Genomic DNA, 24,688 nt, shown 5'->3' with positions numbered 1-24,688 from the left:
AAGATCCGCTCTGAACTTCGCAAGTGATGGAGAAGTAGTTAGAGAAGTAGGTAGAGAGTCCAGAGAAAAGGACCAGAAAAAGCAAAAGCAGATTTGGCAAAAGAGTGTTTAACACGAGTTAAGAAAAAGCGAGAAGAAGAAGACGATCGTAAACCGGGGCGTTTAGGTTCAATTAATATATCTGATAAGTACTTAGGAAATAATTTAGATTGAGACTTTTACATGAACGTGCAAATTTTTAAAATTATTCTATATTTTATAGGTAGCCAGTGCAAGAGAACAAGATATGGAGATATATGAGAAAAGAAAGGGGCACGAGCAACTAGACGAGCAGCAGAGTTAAAAGCTTTACTTAAAGGATAGAGTATAGAGTCAGGAAGACCATAGTAGAGCGAGTTACAATAATCAATCCTAGATAAGACTAACGAAGTAACAAGAAGGAGAAGAGTAGGATCATCAAGAAAAGGCAAAAGTTTTTTTATTCTACGTAGATGAAAGTAAGAGCTTCTAGCAACACTATTAATCTGAAAAGAGAGAGACATAGTAGAATCAAAGATAAAACCTAGACTACGAAACTTATGGGAGACATCAAGAGTTTTAGAATCAGGTAAGATAATAGGAGGAATAGTAATTGAGTGTTTAGATTTATTTGGTTGATTTATTTTATTAACGCAGCTATTAGTACCACAAGTCATAATTTTAAATTTTATTTAGTTGTAACTGCCGAAATATACGTTTTCTTTCAAAATTCGTTCGAATACACCAAAAAATTATCGTTAATTTTCTTTTTACGACGATGCTTTGATCGTGTTCTAAAAAACAAAGACCCTAAATGCACGCTATGTAGTATCAGAAACATTGCGCTGTGTACCATATAAGAATGAAGATATATGGTGGGTGTGTTGAGAAAATTGCTTGCATTGAAAAACCGCGATTTGACTGGCCTCAAATTTTTAATAAATTGAGTACTGCAAAGTAGATAGAGATGGTTATTATTCACTCCATCCCGAAATTAAATAGAAGTTGAATAGGCGAGTGTTATCCTTTGTAATTAATGATCTTTTTTATGAGCGCTTCATGGTTTGAAAAGGATATAAAAGGCAGGAGCAGGGACTGTTAATTACGTAGATGCACCAACGCTAATCGCTGTTGAGAAATTTTCATAATCAAGGTAAGTTGTAACATTTTTTTTTGTATTATTATTTTATTTATTACTAAGTAATTAATTATTTATCAAACTTTGATATATAAACACTTTAAATGCTTTATGAATTTCGACTTTAGTATTATTTTTTATGTCAAACTTGTTAAAATGTGGAAATTCAACTAGACCAATCGTTTTTATCTATAATTTAACATGAATTTTATTCGTGTTCAATCGCATGTCATTTGATTTAATTCACGTTTTTGCCAATTTTTTGAGTTAATTTTGTATTTAAATTTTTTTCTAATAAATAAATAATAGTTGAGTAAAATTTTTAATTTGAATAATCAAGTTTTTATTTTCTATTGCTATTCGCACTCCTTATTAGTTTTTCGGTTAACTTTAATATGTCGATTAAGAATTTTGTTTGCTAACGTAAGAATTTTGTCGATTGCATAGATTAGTTAAAACCGAATTTTTACGTTAGAATGGCAGAGTGTTCAACTCGTGACGTCGAAGCTCTGGATAGAAACCTTCGGCACTGCAAATTTTGTGGTTTTGTGGGGTGCGGATTTTAAAAAATATCCAACCTACCGCGTTGTTAAAAAAATGTGCGATTCAATTGTAGTTGTGGTTACAAGCACGTGTAAAAAATGTCTACAAAATTCTAGTAAAACAATATTTTCTAATTAAAGATTTAGTTAAATTACATTTTAACTAAACTTTTTTTTGCTTTAATTAATTTTCTTAATTAAACCAAAGAATTGTAACTTTTTTAATTCCGCGCCATCTTGCATTTTTGCCTAGCACTACGATCCGCCTTGCTTTTGCTCATCACTGAGCGTGGCGTTATATTTTTAGATATAACTTTCGATGTAACAAATGAATATTTGACCAAATGAACATGAACTTCCAATGTTTTATGCGAGAGATGGGCATTGGGGAAGTCTTTTCTGCGTCCATAAATCAATAAACACATTAATGATTTTATAAATAGGTTCATCCTTATAATTCTTTTCAAGGAAAAACACGAACGAACTGTTTTCAAAATTAATTAGTTAAATAAATATAAAATTTTTAAAAATTAATTTAATTTTTAAATTTAAAACCCAAAATTTTTACTAAAAAAAAGATGTCAATGATTGTCTATGTCACCGCAATTTGTCGAATAAATGCGAAAGTTGTAAATAAAAAATGAAAAAGGCATTATTTTACTCACTTAAAGGACAACCAAACTGCTCATCAAAACATCAGGACTTTTTGCATACCGTTGGAAAGACCATTAAATTATTTTTTCATTAACAGATCAAATCAGATAAAAATGGAGAAAATTAATACAAGTTCTCAAAGTCAAAATACTGGGTATGGATTTAATTGCTTATGGATTTATTTATTTATTTTATTTTAATACTTAATTATATTTATTTAATAATTTGGTTATTAATTCTTGGATAATTTTTTTACAGAAAAACATTGCTGAAGAAAGAAGGGACGGTACGTTATTATCACCATTTCATTCTAATTTGTCATCTACCTACCTCCGTGAACACATACACAAGCACATACAAACACACGCGCGCACACATATACAAACCAAAATACAGGTTATGAACGACCCAATCCACGGCCACATCGAAATTAGCCCTCTCTGTATGGCCATCGTGGACACTCCACAGTTTCAGAGATTGAGGTTCATTAAGATGACTGGCACGGGTTCTCTGGTCTACCCAGGAGCGGTTCATACAAGATTTGAGCACAGCATCGGGTTTGTGTGTGCATGTGTGGTGTGCGTAAATTTTTAGTACTTATTTTTATATATTTTTTCAGAGTGTGTCACCTGGCAGAAACATTGTGTAGAACCCTGCAGCAAAAGCAGCCAGAGCTGAATATTACAGAATCTGATGTGTCATGTGTAGCAGTAGCAGGATTGTGCCATGATTTGGGTATGTGTGTGTGAATGTGTGTTTATGTATGTATGTATGTATGTTTGTATGTATGTATGTATGCGTGTATGTATGCATGTATGTATGTATGTATGTATGTATGTATGTATGTATGTATGTATGTATGTATGTATGTATGTATGTATGTATGTATGTATGTATGTATGTATGTATGTATGTATGTATGTATGTATGTATGTATGTATGTATGTATGTATGTATGTATGCATGCATGCATGCATGCATGCATGCATGTATGTATGTATGTATGTATGAAAAATAATTTTAATTTTATTTATGATTACAAAACTTCAATATTCAGTATGTATATATGTATGTATGTATGTATGTATGTATGTATGTATGTATGTATGTATGTATGTATGTATGTATGTATGAATGTTAAAACCAAAACATGATGAGTGACACTGAACCGTCAAATGTATGAATGTATGTGTTATATTTATTGTTTTTATGTGTATTTTATTACGTACCAAATCAGGCCATGGACCTTTTTCTCATTTGTATGATCAGCTGTTTGTTCCAAGTTTCAGAAGATCTGCGAAACTACCAGATTGGAAGGTTTGTTTTTTTTATATGTGCGATTGTTTGTCTCTTTTTTTGTATGATATTTTGTGATGGTTTAAATATTTGTATGTTTGTGTTTGTATAAACACGCACACAGACACACAAACGCACACCAACACACACACGCACACAAACATACAGCATGAAAAAGCTTCAGTGGATATGTTAGACTACATTATAAAGGTGAACAACTTGATGCATCTCTTCAGTGATGAGGACCTGATATTCATCAAAGAGCAGATCATGTCACCTACAAACAAAGTTGTTAGTTTTTCTTTCCTATTAATTTTTTTATTTATTTAATTGTTGTTTAATCGTTCATTTGTTCATTTGTTCGCTCGTTTATTTACGGATGTTTGCCCAATCATCTTTTTTCCTGTACCTCACTCATTCCATTAATTCATATGTTCACGCATTCAATTTTATTTACTTAGAGAATTTTTTTTTTCCTAAAGAAATATAATAAATTTATTTTCATTCATCTCCGTCCGTTCATTTATTCGTTCATTCATCCATATATTAACTTGAATAAATTGTTGTTTCAAGGATTATCAGGGAAGAGGTCAGGACAAGTTGTTCCTCTACGAGGTTGGCAAAATTTCAATTATATTATATTTTAATTATAAACACACACGTACACACACATACACACGCACATAAACTTACGCACTCGCAAACCCACGCACAGATTGTAGCCAATAACCGAACTGGGATCGACGTGGATAGGTGGGATTATTTCCTCCGCGATAGTTACTATTTGGGATTGAAAGTTTCGTTCGATCCCGGTCGTCTGCTCAAGTTTGTCAGGGTTATCAATGTTGACGGAGAGAAACAGATTTGTGCCAGGAACAAGGTTCGACCGGTCGATTGATTGATTGATTAACTGACCGATTGATTGATTGGATGATTGATAAGATGATTGATTAACTGATTGATTGCTGATTAGCTAGTTGATCGATTGATGATATGTTGGCTGATTGGTTAGTTAGTTCATTAATTGATTAATTGATAAACCAAAATATTTAATTAGTTCAATAAACTGTTTGTAAAATTAATTAACATTCTAGGAAGCGGACAACCTGTACGAGATGTTCCACTGCAGAAGCACTCTCTTCAAACAAGCCTACCTCCATAAGACCACCATCATTCATAATTACATGTAGGTTCTTGTTGTTACTATTGGTGATAATGATAATGTTGTTGTTGACAATAATGGTAAAGATGATTCGAATAGAAAATGATGCTGAAACGATTTTTATTGGCACACAACCCATCATAGCCATTCAAACATAAATAACAACATAAGCAACAGCTATGTTATCAACAAAACAAACAATGAAAGAAAGTCAGCCATCAATTTTTCATTTCAGGATTTGTGAAGCACTGAGACTGGCAGATGATCACCTCTCTTTTCCAGGCACCAATGGGTTATTGTTTTTTGTCGTTTCGTTGCGTTTTTTTTTTGTTTATGTTCAATTGTTTAAGGTTATTTGTTTATATTTGCGCTGTTGTATTTGTTCTTTGTTTTTTTCCTTTAATTAAGAGAGGAAAGAGAGTAAAAGAGTTATTAACCCTAAATTATAAGCAACAAACACAATAAATGAGAAAACGAAAAAAAGAGATAGAAAGAGAGATATAGAATCATTCACCACAAATCATATACCACAAGCAAACAACAAATCACAAAAATCAACAAACTCCAAACTAGAAAACTCTACAAGATGTCTGAAGGCATGAACGACATGGAAGCTTTTTGGAAGATGACGGACGACATCATCCTGCAAATCCTCCACTCCAGCAGGCCAGAACTTTCCAGATCAAGAGAGTGGATTAAGAGAGTCTTTTCGAGGGACCTACCTAAAATTGTTGGAGTCATAAAAGAGTCTGATGTGGGTTTCTGTGCCTCTGTGTTTAATTTTGTCTGATTGTATGTGTGAGGCTGTGTGCGTGTGTGTGGTTATACGTGTGTGACTGAGTGTGTGTTTGCGGCTGTGTGTGTGTTTAACACAAGCATACACAAAAATCCATAGAATCCAAAGTTGAAATGGAGTGCTGACTGGATTCACGAACAGCTCGTCATAGAGAGCGCCCTGTTGAAGAAGGACCTGGTTGCTGATGATTTCATTGTTGTCGTTAGTCTACTTGCTAGTTTATTTGCTTGTTCTCTCAATCATTCATCCATTCATTCATTCATTCAGTCAATCATTCATTCGGTCGTTCTTTCTTTTATTTTGTTTCTCACGCACTGACACACAAACAAACGCGCAAATAAGCACACATACAACCAATGATACACACATACACACACATACACACAAATACATGTACACAAACATACGCAGAAACGTTCTTTTAACTATGGGATGAAGGAAAAGAATCCGCTTGAAAACTGCATGTTCTACGGTAAACGTGATCCAGATGTGGCCTATAAAATTACTAAGGAACAAGTATGTTGTGATGTTATTATTGTTATTGAGTTGATCGACAATCAATCAATTGGTTAATCAATTGATAAATTATTTAATCAATCACTTTACTATGCAATCATTCTTTTGTTCATTGAGTAATTTTATCAAATTTGGTTTTACGTTCAAAACATCAATTAATCAGTCCAAACAAATTAATCTCTATATTTGTCGGCTAACAATCAACCAACCATTCAATCAATCAACCAACTAACCAATCAACAATCGATAAACCAACTAACTAACTAATCGATCGATCAACTAATCAACCAAATAACCAATCAATTGATCGATTCAGGTCTCACCATTTTTACCCGAAAAATTTCACGAAGTCCAGTACCTGGTCTACTGCAACGAGGAGGAGAAACAAAGTTTGGCCAATGATGTCTACGGGGCCTTCTGTCATAAGCATAATATTCTGATTAGAAAAGTTATCATTATTTTTTATTATTACTGTTTATTATTATTATTGTTGTTGTTATTATTATTGTTATTATGATTTCTGTTTACTTGGCTCAATGGCAGAAAGATCTTTGCCTATCACATGCATCGTGTGTGATGCGCGGATTTGAGTGTTGTTTTTATTATTGTGGTTATTATTTATATTTTTATTAACTTTATTATTATTATTCACATTTAATAATTATTCTGATTCATAAAATTTTTATTTCCAACTAAATTTAGGGTGCTGAGCAGATCGGCCTGAAGATGACGCCAGTAATTTCAAATAATGTTCTTCAAATCAGTTAACCAATCAATCAATTTATCAAATAAGATATATACATCAAGAATAAATTAAATAATAAATGAATGTGTGAATGAACTAATGTTCGAGTGACTCGTTTAATAAATTATTTTTATACTTTGCTTATTCTTTCATATATAAAATCAAACAAACAAATAATAATAAATAATCGCGTGAAGAAAATTTGATATGTCGAGATTGAATAAAGATTGAATTATCTCGTTACAGACCAAAAAATGAAATCAAAGGTTTATTTCAGACAATTTTCAGACAATAATATAATATCGTTGGGACGTACAATACACATCATTATTACATGTTGTGTACATATATACGCAAATAACATAAACAGGCAGGATTGTCAATCAATTTTTTAAATGGATTTCTTTATACAAGCGGTTAATTAATTACACATTATAATTGTAAAAAAATCTGAATATCTGATATAACGAAATGCAAATACACTCTTAAATGGGGTATTTTCGTATATATATATATATATATATATATATATATACATACATACATGTGGTTTGACTCGGTTGTTTCTTGTTTATTTTTCGTAATTTTTCTTAATTTTCGGCGTTTACTCAGAGTGTTTATTGTTTAAATTAGGTTTAATTGATAGGTTAATTAGAGAGGATTATTAATATATTTTTGTTTCTTTGAATAATTTAGAACTTGAGTAACTAATTTAATTTTTTAGTTTAAATCTTAAGTAGATACGTTTCTGTTAAATTGTATGCTATCACTCCTTGTTTTTTGAACGTATTGCATTGTTTCGGTTGTTCTGTTATTTTGTTTGGAATATCAACAGTGATTTGAAAGAAAATTTTGGTCATTGTTGTTGCCGAATATAAAACTAACTTGGCTGTCACTGAAACGGCTTCGACAGTGCAGCTGCTGCATCGTGCTAAAGACCTGTATCTACCACTGCATTTTCTCCATAGACTTCGTTTGTGTGCTCGATTAAGACATGTCTAAAACAAGATCTCAGAGAAGTCAATCAATTACGGAACCTGCTTCCGTAAAGGATGATAACATATTATGTTGTGTATGTGATGCGGTGGTTCAAATCGAGCCTTCGGCCTTATATGATGAATTGGTGAAATATGCTAGCAAAAGTAAAAACATGAAGTTTTATTGTGATAATTGCGTGAAACATGCTGATGGTTTCAAAGGTCTTTTGCAGATGCTTAACGAAAAATTTGAATCCATTGATTCTCGTCTTAAAACGTTCGATTCCATTGATATTGGGATGAAAAATCTGCAGTTGAGGCTTGAGTCAAGCGGTGAGAACCTAAGTTAGAAAAACTAGACGAGAAACTTAACCAGTCTATTAATTCCTTGAAAAACGATATCACCAAGTCTTGGTCAGACGTGGTAAAGAGTAATTCTAAAATTGTCGATAACGAGGCTGCTTCTTTGAGAAATATGATCAGTACTTCATTTTCCAATGTGGTAAAAAAGGACCTCGACGTAGTTAGTAAAGAGGTCATCTCCGTTCGCAGAACAATTGAAGTGGCAAATGAAGTTAAGGCCCGTGAGAACAACATAGTTCTCTTTAATTTCAGCGAAGACTTGGATGTTGCTAAAGATAGGGGCAATGTTCTTGGCTTTTTAAGGTTCCTAACAGACGAGTCTCTGAAAGATGATGACATATTGAAAATATTTAGACAAGGTAAAAAGCCAAGCGTACCGTCTCCCCCGCGTCCAGTGATTGTTAAGTTTATCAACCTTTCTGCAAAAGTCCTGGTTATGAGAAGATTGTTCAGATTATTGAGCAGTTGGGTGAGGCGAGGCATTTGTTGTCCAGTTTACGAATGAGTTTCTAAAATTTGGAGCTTTAATGGGTGTTTAATTGTTTAACGAATTGGTGCTATTTTGCCATTTTCTGTAGACTGCTCTTGTTATGTTGATTATTATTGTGAGAACTTGTACTTGAGTTGGCTGGGTATCTATTCGGCCAATTTATATTCAATTTATCGTTCCCACCAATCCCAGTCTGTTCTGTAGTGTCATTTATCTAATTGTCGGAATGTCTCCTCAGGGTTCTCCTCCTTACTGTCGTTAGTAAAATGTAAAATTAATAATTTGTGCAGGTGCGTTGCGATTTTTGCGATCCTTGGAAGCTACAACACTGGTGTCGTAAATATAAAAATCTTTGAAGTTATAACATTTATGTTGGTAGTTACTAGCGTCAAAATGTTACAACACTACTTTCATTAAACGTTAAAAATTTCCAATTCAGATTTAATACACACTCACACGCACACACGATACATACACAAACTATACACACACCACACACACATACATTAAATCGTTGCACAAGTTCAAAAGTTGAAATGTAATTTAGTATTTAATTACGATTAAATTTTCAGATTCGCTTGAATTTTAAAAATAACGATTAAATATGAAACACAACAGAAGCACAACAGACATCGCTTGTTGAACGACGAGACAGAACCACTGATGCACAGCCTAGCTAACTCGTCATCATCCAACTCCCACGTTCTCAACAACTTCTCATTCAGTGATAGTGACGAAGATTTTTGAACTTTATTACAGCATAAACATCTTTAGAACACAAATCAAATTTTATAAAAAAAATAATGTTCGAAGTTATATTTTAGAAACGATTTATTGTCCATCACTTTTCTGTTGGATGTATTTACTACGTCATTTTGTTAATGAACATTTTGTTTTGATTTCATTCACGTCAGTTATATCGCTGACGTTCAACTTGTTTTCTAGAAAAGTTTTGTGCAAATTTTTGACCGTTCAAGGAAAAAAATATACCGATGGTTGAACCAAGAGTGGTAAAATATTTTTTTATACTTTACTTACAAAATTTTTTATTGATAATTCGCTTATTCTTTAAACATTAAAATTAAATAAACAGTACATTTCTTCATGAATTATTTGAAATTTGTTAATTACTTATTTTTATTCTCTTTTGAAACGAAACCACAACAAACCCAGCTCAGCATAACTGCCAACGTGTTGAAGGTTTCCTCGATAGACAATCCGGCCGACTGTTTCGCAGCCGACGTCGTCATCCAGGCAACGTGGAGGGAGGCGGCACTCGACAGCCTTCCTCTAAAGGTTCATTTCATTGTCTGCCTTCATAAATTTTCTGTTCAAGTTATTCACCTACAACAACTACATCTGTCTTGACTGGATCGTTAAATAATTTTGTTTCCCAGTTAAATCATGATTTTTTTTTAAATCTCTCAAAGATCATCAGCAACATGAATGTTCTGAAACACTGGAACCCAAAAATAATTGTGAGCAATTATTTGGACAAGTTGAATGTCAAGATGGCGAGCTCATTTTTCATAGATTCGCAGCAAAACGTTAAAGTTATTATTACAATTTAAAAACGTTGAAAACGTTTGTCCGTTTGTTTGAGTGTGTGTGTTAGTTTAACTGTGTGTTTGTAACAACTATATATAGTGAAATATTAATGTAGATAACATACTTTTGATATTAGTAGCATCGCCACAGCGTTCCAGTCATAATTTTACAACATCGGCAATCCATTACAGGCCAAACTAATCTTGCGCTTCAAAGGCCTTTTTTCATTCTTCTGCTCGGACAGCGACTTTCCTTTCCAGAAACTAGTGAGGTTTTTTAACTTTTTGACGAAAAACCAACAAAATATTTGTAAATGTTTTTATTTTTAAAAATACTGATCCATAAAAGTGATTGACGAAATTTTGTTGATTGATTAAATTGACGACGTGATAGCCATGCGTACATTTCAACAGACCACCAGCCACAACATCTTTAGATAACTTGTAGCAGGCAGCACCTCCTTCCGAGGTGCTGCCTGCTACAAGACCTGCAAATATTCCACAAACAGCGTACACACGGACTAAGACATTATATCAAGTTCGATGTGTGAGTTTAACAATTATTACATCTCCGCGTTGGAACCGATCACTGTACTGCAAAACCGAAACCGGACACTCTACCATTAAGAATTGTTACACTATCTTGCCGCCAACTCATGTTTCAATTGACAAATGTGGTTTCTATGGCGCTAATGTCGCCAAAGTTTTTTTGTCTTATAACAAATTTCAAGAAATTAAACAAATAAATGTTAATGAGTAATTTTTTAGAATTCTATATTGTATTGAGTCTCATTTCCTGTTAACTGTTGTTTTGATTTGTTCAACAAACGTTTCACATAATTTCGATGACGTCGTACATCAATTAACTTGTCATTCAATTACATATCATCTACCGTACACCATTTAATCACGTATCATACAATAACAACGCACGCATGCATGACCTGACCTGACCTGACCTGACCAGATCCTTCCCATCCACATAACCTCGGAGTTGAGCATCAAGCATCTGCTGTTCGTGAAGGATGAGGCGGCATCGCTGAACAGCATCTCTACCTTCCAGGAATGGGACAAGTGGAGTTTGCAACCAAACCTCAAACTCGTCTTTTCCGTCCAAAGTCAGGTCCTGCTTCGTTGAAATATTTACTTCTAAAGATATTTCTTTCAACTTTAAATGATTAAAAAACACGTTTAAAAAATCTTTAAACGCGAGTCGAACTTGTTTGCAAAGTGGCGTTAAATGCGATAAAAAAAGAGCATAGGCAAGTTGAAGCGATGTTGTACCACTCACACCAATGAATTATTTTTGATAGGGCACTCAACTTTTTTAATTCATTTCATTTAAAGCTGAAATAAGTAACGCAAGTGACCAAACTGACCATTCAGTAGAGCAAATGTAATAAGTTTAATATAAAATTAATACTCTTAATAAATTTGATGTATCGAAACAGCACTTGGCCCATGTTTCATTAATAAAAATATTGTTGTGGACTTGATTTAAAGTCAGGTCCTACCGTGAAGAGAACATTATCGACTCTTCAGTTCAACGCTACTCAGCTGGAGATGATACAGAAAGATGTTGATGAATAATCTTCGTGGCGATGTCGTCAAAACAAACAACACACGCACACATTCACCGATGCTCACACGCACACATTCGCCCATGCTCACACGCACACATTCACCCATGCTCACACGCACACGAACAGATATTTCACCGAGGAGTGAACAACTTGCCAGTTGATTTCATTGGAGTTAAGCATTCCGTGGTCTGCATACAGTGTCCAGCTGAACGGAGGAAGATTTATTTCATATTGAATGTCTACCTGCAACAAGTGCTTCCACAACTTTTTTTTCTTTTTCTTCTAACAAGGCTTCAAGTCTTTTTTATTGAAACCCAATGCATAGCTTGTGGGCTAATTACAAATGAAATACAACTAAACTTATATCATTAATACATAGTTTTAAATAAAATAAAACATGAAAGTTAAGGAACAAAATTGAAACTAATTATCTTGTAAATTAAAAAAGCGAAATAAATTGTTATCTATTAAACTAATAATTCCTTTTTTGAAACTAACTAAAGTTAATGAAGTTTTAACGTCTCAGAAGGTAATGATGGCCATAATTTTATTCCGTAAATAAAGATAGAATGAGAAAACAGAACTGTTCTAAAATTAGATATATAAAATCAGTTGCGTGTCGTGTTGGTTTCTGAATTATTGTTGAAAATTTTATTAAATTTTTGTAAAAATATTTATATTTATTTAAAATGATTATTTTATAAAAAAAAATAACAAAATTCTAAGAATATAAAGATTGTGAATAGATAATATTTTTGATTTTCAAAAATATGCAAATGAAAGGGCAATTTTAAAAATTCTAATAAAGCAATTTCGGCATTTAACTTGTACACTAATACGTGACTTAATATTTTTACCCCAAAGTATTATGCAATAAATAAAATAAGGTAGATAGATAGATTGAGGTATAGTATAAATTCATATTAATCTTTTCAGACAGAAGTGATTTAATTTTATTTATGATCCATAAAATTTTGATACTTTTTAGAAATTTCAATAATGTGCTCGTTCCAACTCAAATTATCAGTGACTGTTTCATCCAAGAATTTAATGGATGAAGTTCTGGGAATTAATCCTCCTACAATGAAAATTTCGAAATTAATAGGATTTGTAACAGATATAAATTTTCAGATATAAAGACGTGATATAATAGTAATCATTCGTATTAATTTATGTATTTAACAAAGAAATGACTATATCAATAAATGTTTTATAAAAAAAATTTTAAAGAAGAAAGATTTTAAAGTTATCTCATATTTATAAATTGGATAAAATAGTGGTATTATTTATATATTTTTTCCCGTTCATACCCTCACAGATTGCCTTCAGCTTTCTGACTCTCTCAGTTTTCAGCATCAACTTCCGTTTGATCAACTTCCGGTTGTTCTTCAGCTTTTTCGTCCTCTTCATAAACACGTGCTTCAAAAATTTCAACATTGAGACGCACTCGAACAAAGTTCCATCGAGTAACAACGTTAGGATATTGTCATCGTCATTTCATTCAAGCTTGCATCCGCTTCAAAAGCACATGCCCTGAATTAATTACATAAGAAAAATGATTAACTTTTCATCATTTAGGAGAATATATGCGTGAAAACTCTATCTATACGATTATATAAACTTTAATGTGTGGCGCATGATGGTGTAACGGTAAAGTGCCTGGCACTGCTATGGCAGTGACCAGATTCAATTGCAAAGAAAACACCGCATAGTACATGCATTGTACTTGCATTGTACTTGCGCTGCTGTGTGTTTGTTGTTGATGACTCTGAAGAATATTGAAGGAAGATATGTAATAAAATTGATTAGAAAGTACTAAAATGTATGTAAGGCTTAAGTTTTCGTTTATAGACCAATATCAAATAAATATGACATTATGTTAATAATTATTAATAATTATGAATAACTATGGAAAAACTATGAGGGAATGAACAGAAGTAACAGGAAGTGCTTGCCATCACTTTAATACTCTGTTAAAAAAACAACTTGATTGATCAAGTTCTTGCATAACGTGAAAACTTCACGCAACACGTGACCTGACGTAACATCATACATGTATCCCGAATGCATGTATGACGTCACGCCACGCCGTGTATCCCGTATGCATGTATGACGTCACGCATTTTGAAATAATCAGGAAAGCTTGTTTATTCTTATTTGGATGATACAATTTCTCGCCTGCATCTGGCACGTGCTCGTTTCCATCTTCTTCCACACCTACATCCTCATTGATTATTATGACGTCATCGTCATGCTGGCATTTTCTGCTCTGTTCTTCGTCGCTTTCATCCTCTTCTTCATCTCAACAACCTGTGTGCAATTCATGCAAAAAGGCGAGTCTCATGCGTGTGGTGTGGTGTGTCGTGGTGTTGCGTGTCATAATATGGCGTATCATGGTGTTGTGTGTCGTGATGTGTCGTGCAAGGTATGTGGTATGGTCATCGAGTTAACTCTTTCAGTGGAAGTGCCAGGTCTTGCGCTGCTATTTCGCGATGGCATGGTTCGAATACACTGTCTGTCCGAAACTCAAGGACCGTCCAACGCGTATGATGTTATACGTAATGTGCATGTGTGTCGTGAATGCTACGTCCGTTGTGGCACTAATGTTAAATTACAACCAAGCGCCATACAATCTCTCCCATCCAAATGTTGATTTTTTGTTTCCGTTGATATTGCATGTTGATGTTGTATGAGGCTCCCCCTCGCTGTGAGCAGTATTTTTTAAAAATTAGTGATTTTGCATAAAAAACACTGTTTTATGTAGAAAATCTATTAAAAGCTAACGTGATAAGAAAAAAATGGACGCCAGCCCTAATTTTGGCTACACGGCCAAAATGCCAAAATTATTTGAACATTTTCTAAATTTTGTCCTCGCCTGTCAAAATTGATCGTCTTCTTCTCCTCGCTTTTTCTTAACTCGTGTTAAACACTCTTTTGCCAAATCTGCTTTTGCTTTTTCTGGTCCTTTTCTCTGGAACTCTCTACCTACTTCTCTGACTACTTCTCCATCACTTGCGAAGTTCAGAGCGGATCTCAAGACCCATCTGTTTTCAAAATTCATTGAGGAGCGCTGTTGAACATTGCGGAAATAGCGCTTTATAAGCTAATTGATTGATTGATTGATTGATTGATTGATTGATTGATTGATTGATTGATTGATTGATTGATTGATTGTTTAGATACACCACTGTTTTTTGTGTTACTTCAAATGCTGTTGTTGATGCTGCTAGAATGTTTTGTTGGCGCAGTTGCAGACGCTAAATACCATCATCGCTATACTTTTTCTAAATTTCATCTCCACCACCATCATCAACTATCGCCATTACACTTTTTGTCATCATTCTCATCATTATACTCTTTCTTTATCATCTTCGTCATCATTATCATCATCATCATTATCAGGGACAAGAGCGATATTAGGAGCTTCCTACTCGACGAGGTCAGCAGGGTCATCCAAGGGGGACACAGACTCCCTCGAATCAGCTGATGTCTTCAAATTCTGGAATGCCTGAACTTGCAGCTGAAACAATCATTCAATAACTCAATCGATTAATCAACCACAAATAAATAAATAAATAAATCAACAAGCTAATGATTCAATCGCCCACCAACTCTTCTGAATATTCAATTATTCACTCAATAAGCAAATCAATCAATCATTCATTCACTATGTACGATATTTTTGTGTCAAAGAACGAATCACAAGATCGTTCGTTCAGTCTGTTAACTTCCTTCAGCATTATAGATTAATTTATTGACATTTATCGATTACTTATCTGATTGTTGATACTTTCATTCACGCTATTAATAATTGCTTCCAATCGCTAATAATAATTATAAATAGTAACTAGAAAACCAGTAAGGATATGAATGGTTAGGACAGAGTGATTGGTCAATGAACCACAACAAATTAATCAATAAATAAATAGACGATCATTTGCCCTTTTTTTATTCTCGATGCATCTTTTGAAATACTGAAAAAAGAGGCTAAAGAGTTTAAAATTTAGTTGTAAATCAACAACAACTATCCCATTATAAAGGAATGGGCAAACTTTTTGCTGTGAGGTCCGCATTGAAAGGATATCAGTCATTACCTTTGGAGGGCAGCCTGTGTTCATTTTTCGACCTTTGACCGGGGGAAGGAAATTATTTGACATAATATCTGGCTGACAACCTTTATTTGGTAATTTCATTCTTAATTTTTTTTTCAAATGTCTAGTAAAAAGCCTCGCGGACCGTAGTTTGACACTCCTGTCTTAATATATAAACACACACGCATGCACACATTTAATCTGAAAACTAAAAAAAAGTCTTCTCTCAAATTCACAGCACCTACATACAGCCAACAACAACATTCAAAACTCTTGGGACATCAGTCTTTAACATCAGAATAAAGAACGAGACAGATTCAAACCAGCGCTTATGTCGCAGAAACTGACCAGGCCGTGTTTCAAAGGTAAACGAAAGTGTCCGGAAAATGGGCCAGTAATAAATTTAATATAATAGTATACAGAATTTTTAAAACAAAACGACTAATACAATTGATTACATCTTTTTGATGTTTTTGTAGATATCTAAGCGTCGACACACCATTTTAACGTCATCTTGTAAATGTGATCTGATGAAGATGTGATGTGAAAATGTGGTGTGATGATGTAAGGAGGCATAATGCAACGAGGAGTGATGTGATGAAGATGTGATGGGATATGAAGATGTGTAACGTGAAAATGTGATGAAGATGTATTGTGATGATGTGATGCAATGAAGATTTGGTGTAATGAAGAACCTTTATAATGTTACAAAACTTCCATAAATGTTAAAGTTTTCAAAATTTAATTTCAGTTGAATTAACGGTAACAAAACATTTTCAAAAAACACAAATAAGTTCAAACTTTTTTATGTTATTTCATTATTGTTAACATCTAAAATTTTGTAGGTGCCTGCATGGTAATTTAATAAGCTGAGATTACGAGAATCTTAAAATTAACATGTAGCAAGTGTCTCACACAAAAAAATCAAATGGAAACAATTGTTCAAAAACTAATTTAAAAAATTATTTCCAAAAGTTAGGAGTTTGTTGAAGTCTTCTTTGGAAGTTGGTGTACCACTGTTGAAGGACTGATGCGGGTATGAATGTCTCAGACGGTGCAGGCACCATCTGAGATTGAGTGACGGCAAATGAAGATGCAAAATTGAAAAAATTTTCCAACATTTTTCTACAAAATTCATCAAACGAAGATGCTTTTGATGCTTCAGATCCCTGGATACACGTCTGCTGAGACATGACTTCGAGACTTTCAATTGATATCCCTACTTGCATCATGTGGCTGACATGGTTCTCAATCACACCAAATGGGTGCTGGTGACCATTGTCAGCTCCTTATAATTATTTGTATAACAAAAATTTGACATTTGTGTGTATAAATTATTTTACTAATGTTTATGCATTATATGGAATAATAAGAAATGATGTTTAACTAGAAAATAAAAAAAAATTGACAGATTGAATCATTTATGATTTTTATTTTACACAAAAGATTAGAATGGCTCTTATAAAATATCACAAGACAAAAATAGCTTAGCGCATTAATTATTAGCATCGAATTACTATCTAAAACTGAGATCGCAACCAGAAAATCCAAATTATAAATATATTGATAAAATATGTCACATTAAATCCAAATCTATTCAAACTTTTCCAACAAGAATAAATGAATACATCAAAGAACAAAGAACATGAAAAAACAAAAATTGTTAAAGAGAATGATTATAAGGATTCCTCCCTGGCTGTTGCTACATGCAGATATTGATACCAGTATAGCAAAAATAGAAAAAGACAAAAACTTAGCAAAAATGTTATTCAAAGGAAAAATTCAAGAGAATCCCAATTCAATTGAAATATATACTGATGGCTCAAAAAAAGGAATATCAACTACAGCAGCAGTAGTGGTCTACAGACAACAAAAATGCATAAACAAAATCATGCAACATCTTCCAAACCATGCTTCCAATCTTCACAGCAGAAATCATTGCAATTCAGATGGCAATAAAATTCATATCTAAATCCAATAGTAAAAATTTCATGATATTCTCAGATTCATTATCAACAGTTACGGCGCTTAAACAATATAGACCTCTACACTACCTTATAATTCAAACGCAAAACAGGATACATAATAACTTAAATGATAACAATGGTAAGAAAATAACTCTGATATGGATACCCAGTCACATAGGAATTCAGGGTAAAGAGGAAGTCGATCAACTGGCATCACAAGCTCACAATATTCCAATATCAAATCTTCCCATCCCACACAATGATTTAAGATTTTGGACAAAAAAGGTTTCAATGGAGAAATGGCAACTTGAATGGAACCAAACATCAAACTTTCTTAAATTATCCACACCATTTCTCAGCCAAAAAAATGAATTTAAAGGTTTAAAACGTAAACCTCAGACAATCATCAACAGATTAAAAATAGGCCATTCAAGTTTGACTCATTCCTGGATTCTCAACAAAACAAATTCGCCTACATGCAACTCTTATAACGAAAAACTAACCATCCATCACATTTTGGTCAAATGTAATAGTCACAATAATAGTAGGAAACGACATGACATCCCTTCAAAAGTAGAAAAAAATTTTTCCAGAGATAAAATCAATAATCTAAATATCATTCCTTCAGGAAATACAAATTTTTAATAGAATTTAAAAATAATTTCTCAAAAGTTTTAAAACAACAAAACGCATTTATAGAAAAGGAACAAGGGGCAGAAAGATAGCCAGTTGTGCTGAAACGCCATTAAACTGCACAAACAAACAAACAAACAAGCATTAAAACTCTGAACAGCTAGACTATTAGATAAAATATTAAATAAATATACCTACAAGAAGCAATTGTGAATTAAGCAAAATTAAATTAGTACTTTTAAAAATTATTGATATCAACCTTTTTTCAAATTTGCTACTTTGAATATAGCACTGGGTTTTTCATTAAAAATGTGTCCAAGTAGAACCCAGGCCGGCCCATCTTGAGACGGCCATGAAAAATAAACTGCCCCTCCAGTCCCAGGTGGAAATGCAATGAGACCAGTTAAGAACACCACAATGTGGTTCACATTATCAGCATCTGGTATGTTGAAAACAAACTGTGTTTCACTGATTTGCTGAAACTCTGTCTGGACCTTAAATATTGAAATAAATAAGAAAATTATTCTTTATTGTCACAGATTAAAAAATGGATTAAAAATTATTAATAGAATATTTATTTTTGATGTCATTTAAATCTTAAATGGGAGGAAAAGATTAACACTGAATTAAGATTAAGTAATTATTTATTTTTTAGTTGGTGTAACGTAACCTATATATATATATATATATATATATATATATATATATATATATATATATATATATATATTATGCTATACTATAACTTATTCTATATAATAAATTATAAATAATTATAATATATTTTAATATATAACCTTCAAATTTTGAAGGTATTATTAAATTTAAAAGTTAATTAATAAAAAAAATGTACTCACAAGTCTACCTGTGACAAGAACTCCAAACATGTCAAATAATGATTGTCCACAAACAATAATAATTATTCTGAATAAAAATAAATTATTTAAATATATTTAGTTTAGCTGCTGCTAGTCTGGGACTGGACAGAAAAAAATCCAGATCAATTATTTATTTTATTTAATCGTGAATTGTAAACTGAATTTGTTGAAAAGAGGATAACACTCATCTATTTTTCCAGCAATTGTACAGAACTGCAACGACCGCAGGTCAAAGGTTAAAGGTCAATTACACTCTCCCAAACACGCAACACTTCGTTCGCTAAAAGGCGGCTAGCCTTACGGGTCTTAATGGAGTTTTTTAATTCAAAGCAATAAAAAAAACACGAGCGATAATACGAGCAGCGTTAAACCACATACAATAATTTTTTGGTGGATTACACATAGAAATGAATAATCTCTCTCCCGAACTCGCACACACACACATACACACGCACGCACTATATATATGTACATACTCTGGTTCAGTGTATCTCTAAGTGGGCGATGGTGCCCCCTTGTGGGCACTGAAGTCTTACTGGAGGTGGTGACAGGCTTTGACAAAATTTGAGAACTTTACAAGTTTTATATATTGATCATTTTTTGCTGGGATTATAAAAACCATATCGTTGATTTGAACCAGTTAAAAGATTTTTCCATGCTAATCTGGAGGATACTCATCAACGTTATTGTCAATTTGTAAACAAAGCTCCAAATCTTCCAGACGCAAAAAATGTATTAGGCTACAAAAGCACATCCCTTTGTTGTACCCTGGAGTTTGGTCAATTGTTCAACGATTTTTGCTTCCATTTCCATTTTCCATTTCTTCGTATTTGTGCGAACGTAGATATTCAAGACTGCAGTAAATTTGTGCCCGATATTAACAGTCTTATAAAAAAATCATCAAATTCATCTATCACATTAAATTCATTTATGTTCAATTGTTTGTTCGTTTCAACTTGAATTTAAAAATACTCTATCTTTGTAAAACTGTATTTTATTGTTTTTTTCACCTCAAAATTTATATAATTTTAAAATAAGTGTATGCACGGAAAAAAATTATTATAGCGATAGCATGAACTTTCTAAGAAGCTAACTTTTATTACATTTCTTTCGAATAAAAAGTTTTAAAGCGGAGAGGCATTAGAAAAATGTTTTACCTTAAAGTCGGCGGTGGAAGAAATAAGTTTGAGAATCACTGCTCTAGCTAAAGAAATAAATCTCCCAATCTTGCATCAATGGTTTTAAAATATAGTGGATGTTTGACGTTATTGCCGCTCTTGCAAGTTTATAATGGGAAGTGCCCGAGAAACATTATACGTATGTAGTGAACCACCTTTCGATTTGAAATAATGTGGAAAATGTTTTCAAAAACGTAGAATTATTATGAATACCTTCTCCCAGTAGAAGTATCAATACTCCAGTAGATGTATTAGTAACAATCTTAAACACTCTTTTGCTAAATCTGCTTTTGCTTTTTCTGGCCCTTTTCTCTGAAACTTTCTACCTCTCTGACTACTTCTCCATCACTTATGAAGTTCAGAGCGGATCTCAAGACCCACCTGTTTGCAAAATTCATTGAGGAGCGCTGTTGAACATCGCGAAAATAGCGCTTAACAAGCTAATTGATTGATTGATAGTATTCTAAGGGGCCGTCCATAAAGGATGTCACGCTTCAAGGGGAGGGAGGGGGTCAAAATATTTCTGACACTTTTTTGACGAGGGGAAGGGTGGAGTAAACGCAAGTGTCACGTTGAATATTAAATTTTTCAAGCGAGCAAATAGCGCATGAAAGGAGGAGTTAAATTTAAATGCCATCGTTTAAGTTTACCGCTGTGTAGGTGTAGAAGTTAATATTAATTCGTTATATTTTAACTACGCTAAAGCATTTAGATATCAAACTATCGTCATATAAACTTGTCATTCGTTATTTTGATATCAATAAAAAAATAAAATGCATGTAACAATTACATTGTTTAATGACTCTTCACTAAGAGGGGGGAGGGGTAAAATTTTGTAACATGTTTATTTTTGGGGGGTTTGTAGATTTGTGACAGTTTGTGACACGGGGGAGGGGAGAGGGTCAAAAAACGTTAATAAAGCGTGACATCCTTTATGGACAGCCTCTAAGTATATAATTAAAGTTTAAAAAAAGTGGAAATATTTGTTGATTTACTAATTAATCGTTTTGGTATGGTATGGTCATAGCTTCAGGTTCATCTACTTTTTTGCTTTTCACGCAAATATATATATATATATAAATATATATATACATGTATATAAATATATATATATATTATAAACATATAAGATATGCCGTGACGATACTCAAGATAAGATACTTAAAGATTTTTGTTCAATGTATACGCCCATTTTGGTTAAAAATAAACTTTAGTTTTAGATAAGAAGGACGAAATGGTATACTTATAATTAAGCTAAAGTTCAAAATTTAAGTGCTTCTATTGAAGTCTTAATTTTGTTACAATGCCTGTGGAGACGAAAGTAATTTCAAAGTCAGTTTAACTCTAATTTTAGATTTTTTCTGATATGACAGACTAATATGTAATTTTTGAATTTGATCACTTCTGCTCTGATTGATAATTGATTCATTACTTATAAACTTTATTTTTTTTTATTCTCGCTATTCTATTCTATTGTATATAAAAATAAACTTACTTGAATAGTGATTGCAATCAGGCATCAATTGAAATCAATCACAATTAAAATTATAGTTGTTTGCTGTTTGGACATGTCATATTTAGATATTCATATTATTATCATATAATATAAAAATATATTGTTCATGTGCATGTCATTAATGAATTGATTGACTGAACAAAACTCAATTTTATTTTAACAATCATAAAATTTATGGTATAAATATATTTATATATAATATATTTAATTATATATAAATATATATATATTCATACAATATTATATATATATATATACATATATATATATATATATATGCAACCTGACATAAATTATAATATAATTAAATTTATATATCAGTCCGACAGATTTAATTAAAATTGATTGATTGATGTTCTATATATTTATTTATATGTAAAATTATGTATGTATAAATATTTATATATTGATGTTTTTATATATGTGTCTTTATAGTATTATATATATATATAATTTGTTGACTTTGAAATATATATATGTATATATAATTAATAAAATAATATGATTAAAATATATTTAAAAAAGCCAGCTTTTCCAAATTTTAAGCAATACCAACGGTTCACTTTAAGATTTTTTTATGTAAGACTAAGAAATTGGTTATTCCTTTTAATTATTTTTATAAAATTGTTAAATATTTAAAAATAAAGTTTATTTAAAAAAAATTGAAGCATGTGCAATGTGGATGAAGTGGTGGAAGGTGTAGCTCTGCATGAACATCGTGAGTACACCGAGGGATGTATTGATATCATTTGTGAAGAGTGGGGAAGGAGTAGAACAGTTAGGTTGCTGTTGTTTGTTACCTTTTGTTATTTTGGTGTATTTTTAATAATTGTTGCTAAGAAATTTTGCTATGTCTACATTAAGTCAATTAGAAATTAGTCAATTAGAATTCCACAAGACCTAGACCATCTATATCAAAAGAATATCGTTAAATTCAAGTTTCCTACAAACTTTTTATAAGGATTTCTAATTTTCATAAACGATTTTAAGAAGAGAAATTATTAGAGGTATTCTTATAGGCATAATAAACTAAAGTTATATATATATATATATAAATATAATTAGGAATGAGGTTTTTTGAAGCAAAAATTGTTGAAAATCGCTGCTCATTTGAGTAGCTTTTTAATAGTAGAATCAACATCAGATATATATATATATAAATATATATATATAATATATATATGGTAGTCAAACGGTAGTCCATAACCCGGTTTTTTATAATATCATGCTATATATATGTATATATATATATATATATATATATATATATATATATATATATATATATATATATATTGGATTAAGACTGTCAATAATGCAATTATTGATGAAAATCATGGCATGTTCGGCGTTAGTTACCTTCCTTTTTAGTTTTTCGATTTTTCTTGTGGTTGATCGTAAATATTCTCTAGTTTCTTGAGTTCAAAACAAAAATTTTTATTTATTTTAAGAATGATGGACAATGTTGAAATCTTACATTACAATCACAACCATTATAATTTACGACTAGCCGAATCAATACTCATAGAACAAAGACATTCGGTAATAAATATTCAACGACTGGCATTTGGAATCTTTCCCACTAATAAATTTAGAAACAGAGGAATCTTATATAATGATGACACGTAAGTGTCATATTGCACAAAGTATCAATTTATCAATTCAAACAACGAAGATGGTATAGGAATACTGAAAAAAGCTTTTTTGTTATATCAAACCAACGCAGAACATGCTGATTTTTATCAATAATATATATATATATATTATATTATTTATTTATTTTTATCTTCAGAAAAGTGATGTTAGAAAAGTCATGTCCAACACTGCCATACAATATTGTTCTCATTTTAAGATCAAACTCATCCAGAACAAAAGTAGTTGGTCATAGCAGATTAAGCATCGTGCTAAATAAAAAAAATTTTGCTTTTGTGGAAACTGGTTAGTTCTTTTTTCCTGCATAATGCCATAATGCATAATGCCAACTTTGAAGACTTGTTGAATGTTTTACAAATTGTCACTCACTAAATATTTTCAAAAAACGTTGTATTAATGAGAACATCATTCCATCACAACCAGTTGTTGTATCAAAGTCACACAGAGGGAAGGGATTGGGCAGGAAGTTGATGGAGGAAACAGAAAAACATGCCTTGAAGTTTGTTGACATGATTACAACGTTCAAATCATTTCCGTCTTATTTTTTATTTCCACTTTCGTCAATGACTGAACTATTATCACTAGTGCTTTATGGTTAATAGTTGATGATTATTTTTTGAGAAATGCATCAAACGTTCATGGTCAATACCATTAATAAAATATAGACAATTAACATCGTTCTCCCAATTAATAAAAAGTGGGCTATATTAATGTTCTGCTTTCTTGGCATATTCTAACAAGGTTGGGGATAGAAACACTCTGCTTGACAACATTGGACAAGCAGGACTTCTACAGGCATCTAGGCAAGTTGATTCTTATGTTAACACGTGTTACTGAATGGTTATTATTTAATTAAATTACATATCAATTGTTTGATTTTGTCCTTGTGATAAACATTGTTGTATAAAAAGATTGATTTTTTTTTTGTAGTATTGAAAATTCGGT

At 32.1% G+C, this 24,688-nt stretch overlaps 4 protein-coding genes across 4 annotated transcripts; 3 read left to right on the top strand and 1 right to left on the bottom strand.

Moving 5' to 3' along the window:
• The first annotated feature begins 2,366 nt into the window (after positions 1–2,366).
• On the top strand, positions 2,367–6,944 carry HELRODRAFT_111791 (hypothetical protein). Its single transcript, XM_009019142.1, has 15 exons — positions 2,367–2,507; positions 2,612–2,638; positions 2,749–2,909; positions 2,972–3,087; positions 3,590–3,669; positions 3,817–3,936; positions 4,222–4,263; positions 4,364–4,528; positions 4,743–4,834; positions 5,046–5,102; positions 5,384–5,564; positions 5,706–5,807; positions 6,018–6,122; positions 6,439–6,570; positions 6,825–6,944. Exons 1-15 carry the CDS (start codon positions 2,466–2,468, stop codon positions 6,888–6,890), a joined length of 1,488 nt encoding a protein of 495 aa, XP_009017390.1. The 5' UTR covers positions 2,367–2,465; the 3' UTR covers positions 6,891–6,944.
• Positions 6,945–7,861: 917 nt separating this feature from the next.
• On the top strand, positions 7,862–15,655 carry HELRODRAFT_191734 (hypothetical protein; the record flags this gene model as incomplete). Its single annotated transcript, XM_009019141.1, has 11 exons — positions 7,862–8,189; positions 8,264–8,676; positions 9,316–9,399; positions 9,871–9,993; positions 10,128–10,250; positions 10,437–10,511; positions 11,212–11,367; positions 11,954–12,079; positions 13,146–13,301; positions 13,965–14,298; positions 15,230–15,655. 11 exons carry the CDS (start codon positions 7,862–7,864, stop codon positions 15,337–15,339), a joined length of 2,028 nt encoding a protein of 675 aa, XP_009017389.1. The 3' UTR covers positions 15,340–15,655.
• Positions 15,656–16,880: 1,225 nt separating this feature from the next.
• Positions 16,881–19,405, bottom strand: HELRODRAFT_78723 (hypothetical protein; the record flags this gene model as incomplete). Its single annotated transcript, XM_009019140.1, has 3 exons — positions 16,881–17,203; positions 18,778–19,012; positions 19,376–19,405. 3 exons carry the CDS (start codon positions 19,403–19,405, stop codon positions 16,881–16,883), a joined length of 588 nt encoding a protein of 195 aa, XP_009017388.1.
• Positions 19,406–22,795: 3,390 nt separating this feature from the next.
• HELRODRAFT_125705 (hypothetical protein) lies at positions 22,796–24,548 on the top strand (the record flags this gene model as incomplete). The annotated part of the gene is made up of 4 exons (XM_009019139.1): positions 22,796–22,878; positions 23,883–24,028; positions 24,167–24,242; positions 24,485–24,548. Coding segments are annotated over 4 exons (369 nt in total), but the record flags the coding sequence as incomplete, so codon positions are not given.
• Positions 24,549–24,688: the final 140 nt, after the last annotated feature.

The sequence above is a fragment of the Helobdella robusta genome (genome assembly GCF_000326865.2).
Source record: "Helobdella robusta unplaced genomic scaffold HELROscaffold_23, whole genome shotgun sequence".
NCBI lineage: Eukaryota > Metazoa > Annelida > Clitellata > Rhynchobdellida > Glossiphoniidae > Helobdella > Helobdella robusta.
The sequence above is the reverse complement of the archived record's forward strand: the minus strand, read 5'-3'. Positions and strand labels throughout refer to the sequence as shown.

What these genes read in the sequence shown, in the direction of transcription:
- HELRODRAFT_111791 (XM_009019142.1), top strand. Translation starts at nt 2,466, where the DNA reads ATGGAGAAAATTAATACAAGTTCTCAAAGTCAAAATACTGGG. An exon ending in AGATTTGAGCACAGCATCGG is followed by an intron (nt 2,910 to 2,971) that starts GTTTGTGTGTGC and finishes ATATTTTTTCAG; the next exon opens with AGTGTGTCACCTGGCAGAAA. An exon ending in ATAAAATTACTAAGGAACAA is followed by an intron (nt 6,123 to 6,438) that starts GTATGTTGTGAT and finishes TGATCGATTCAG; the next exon opens with GTCTCACCATTTTTACCCGA.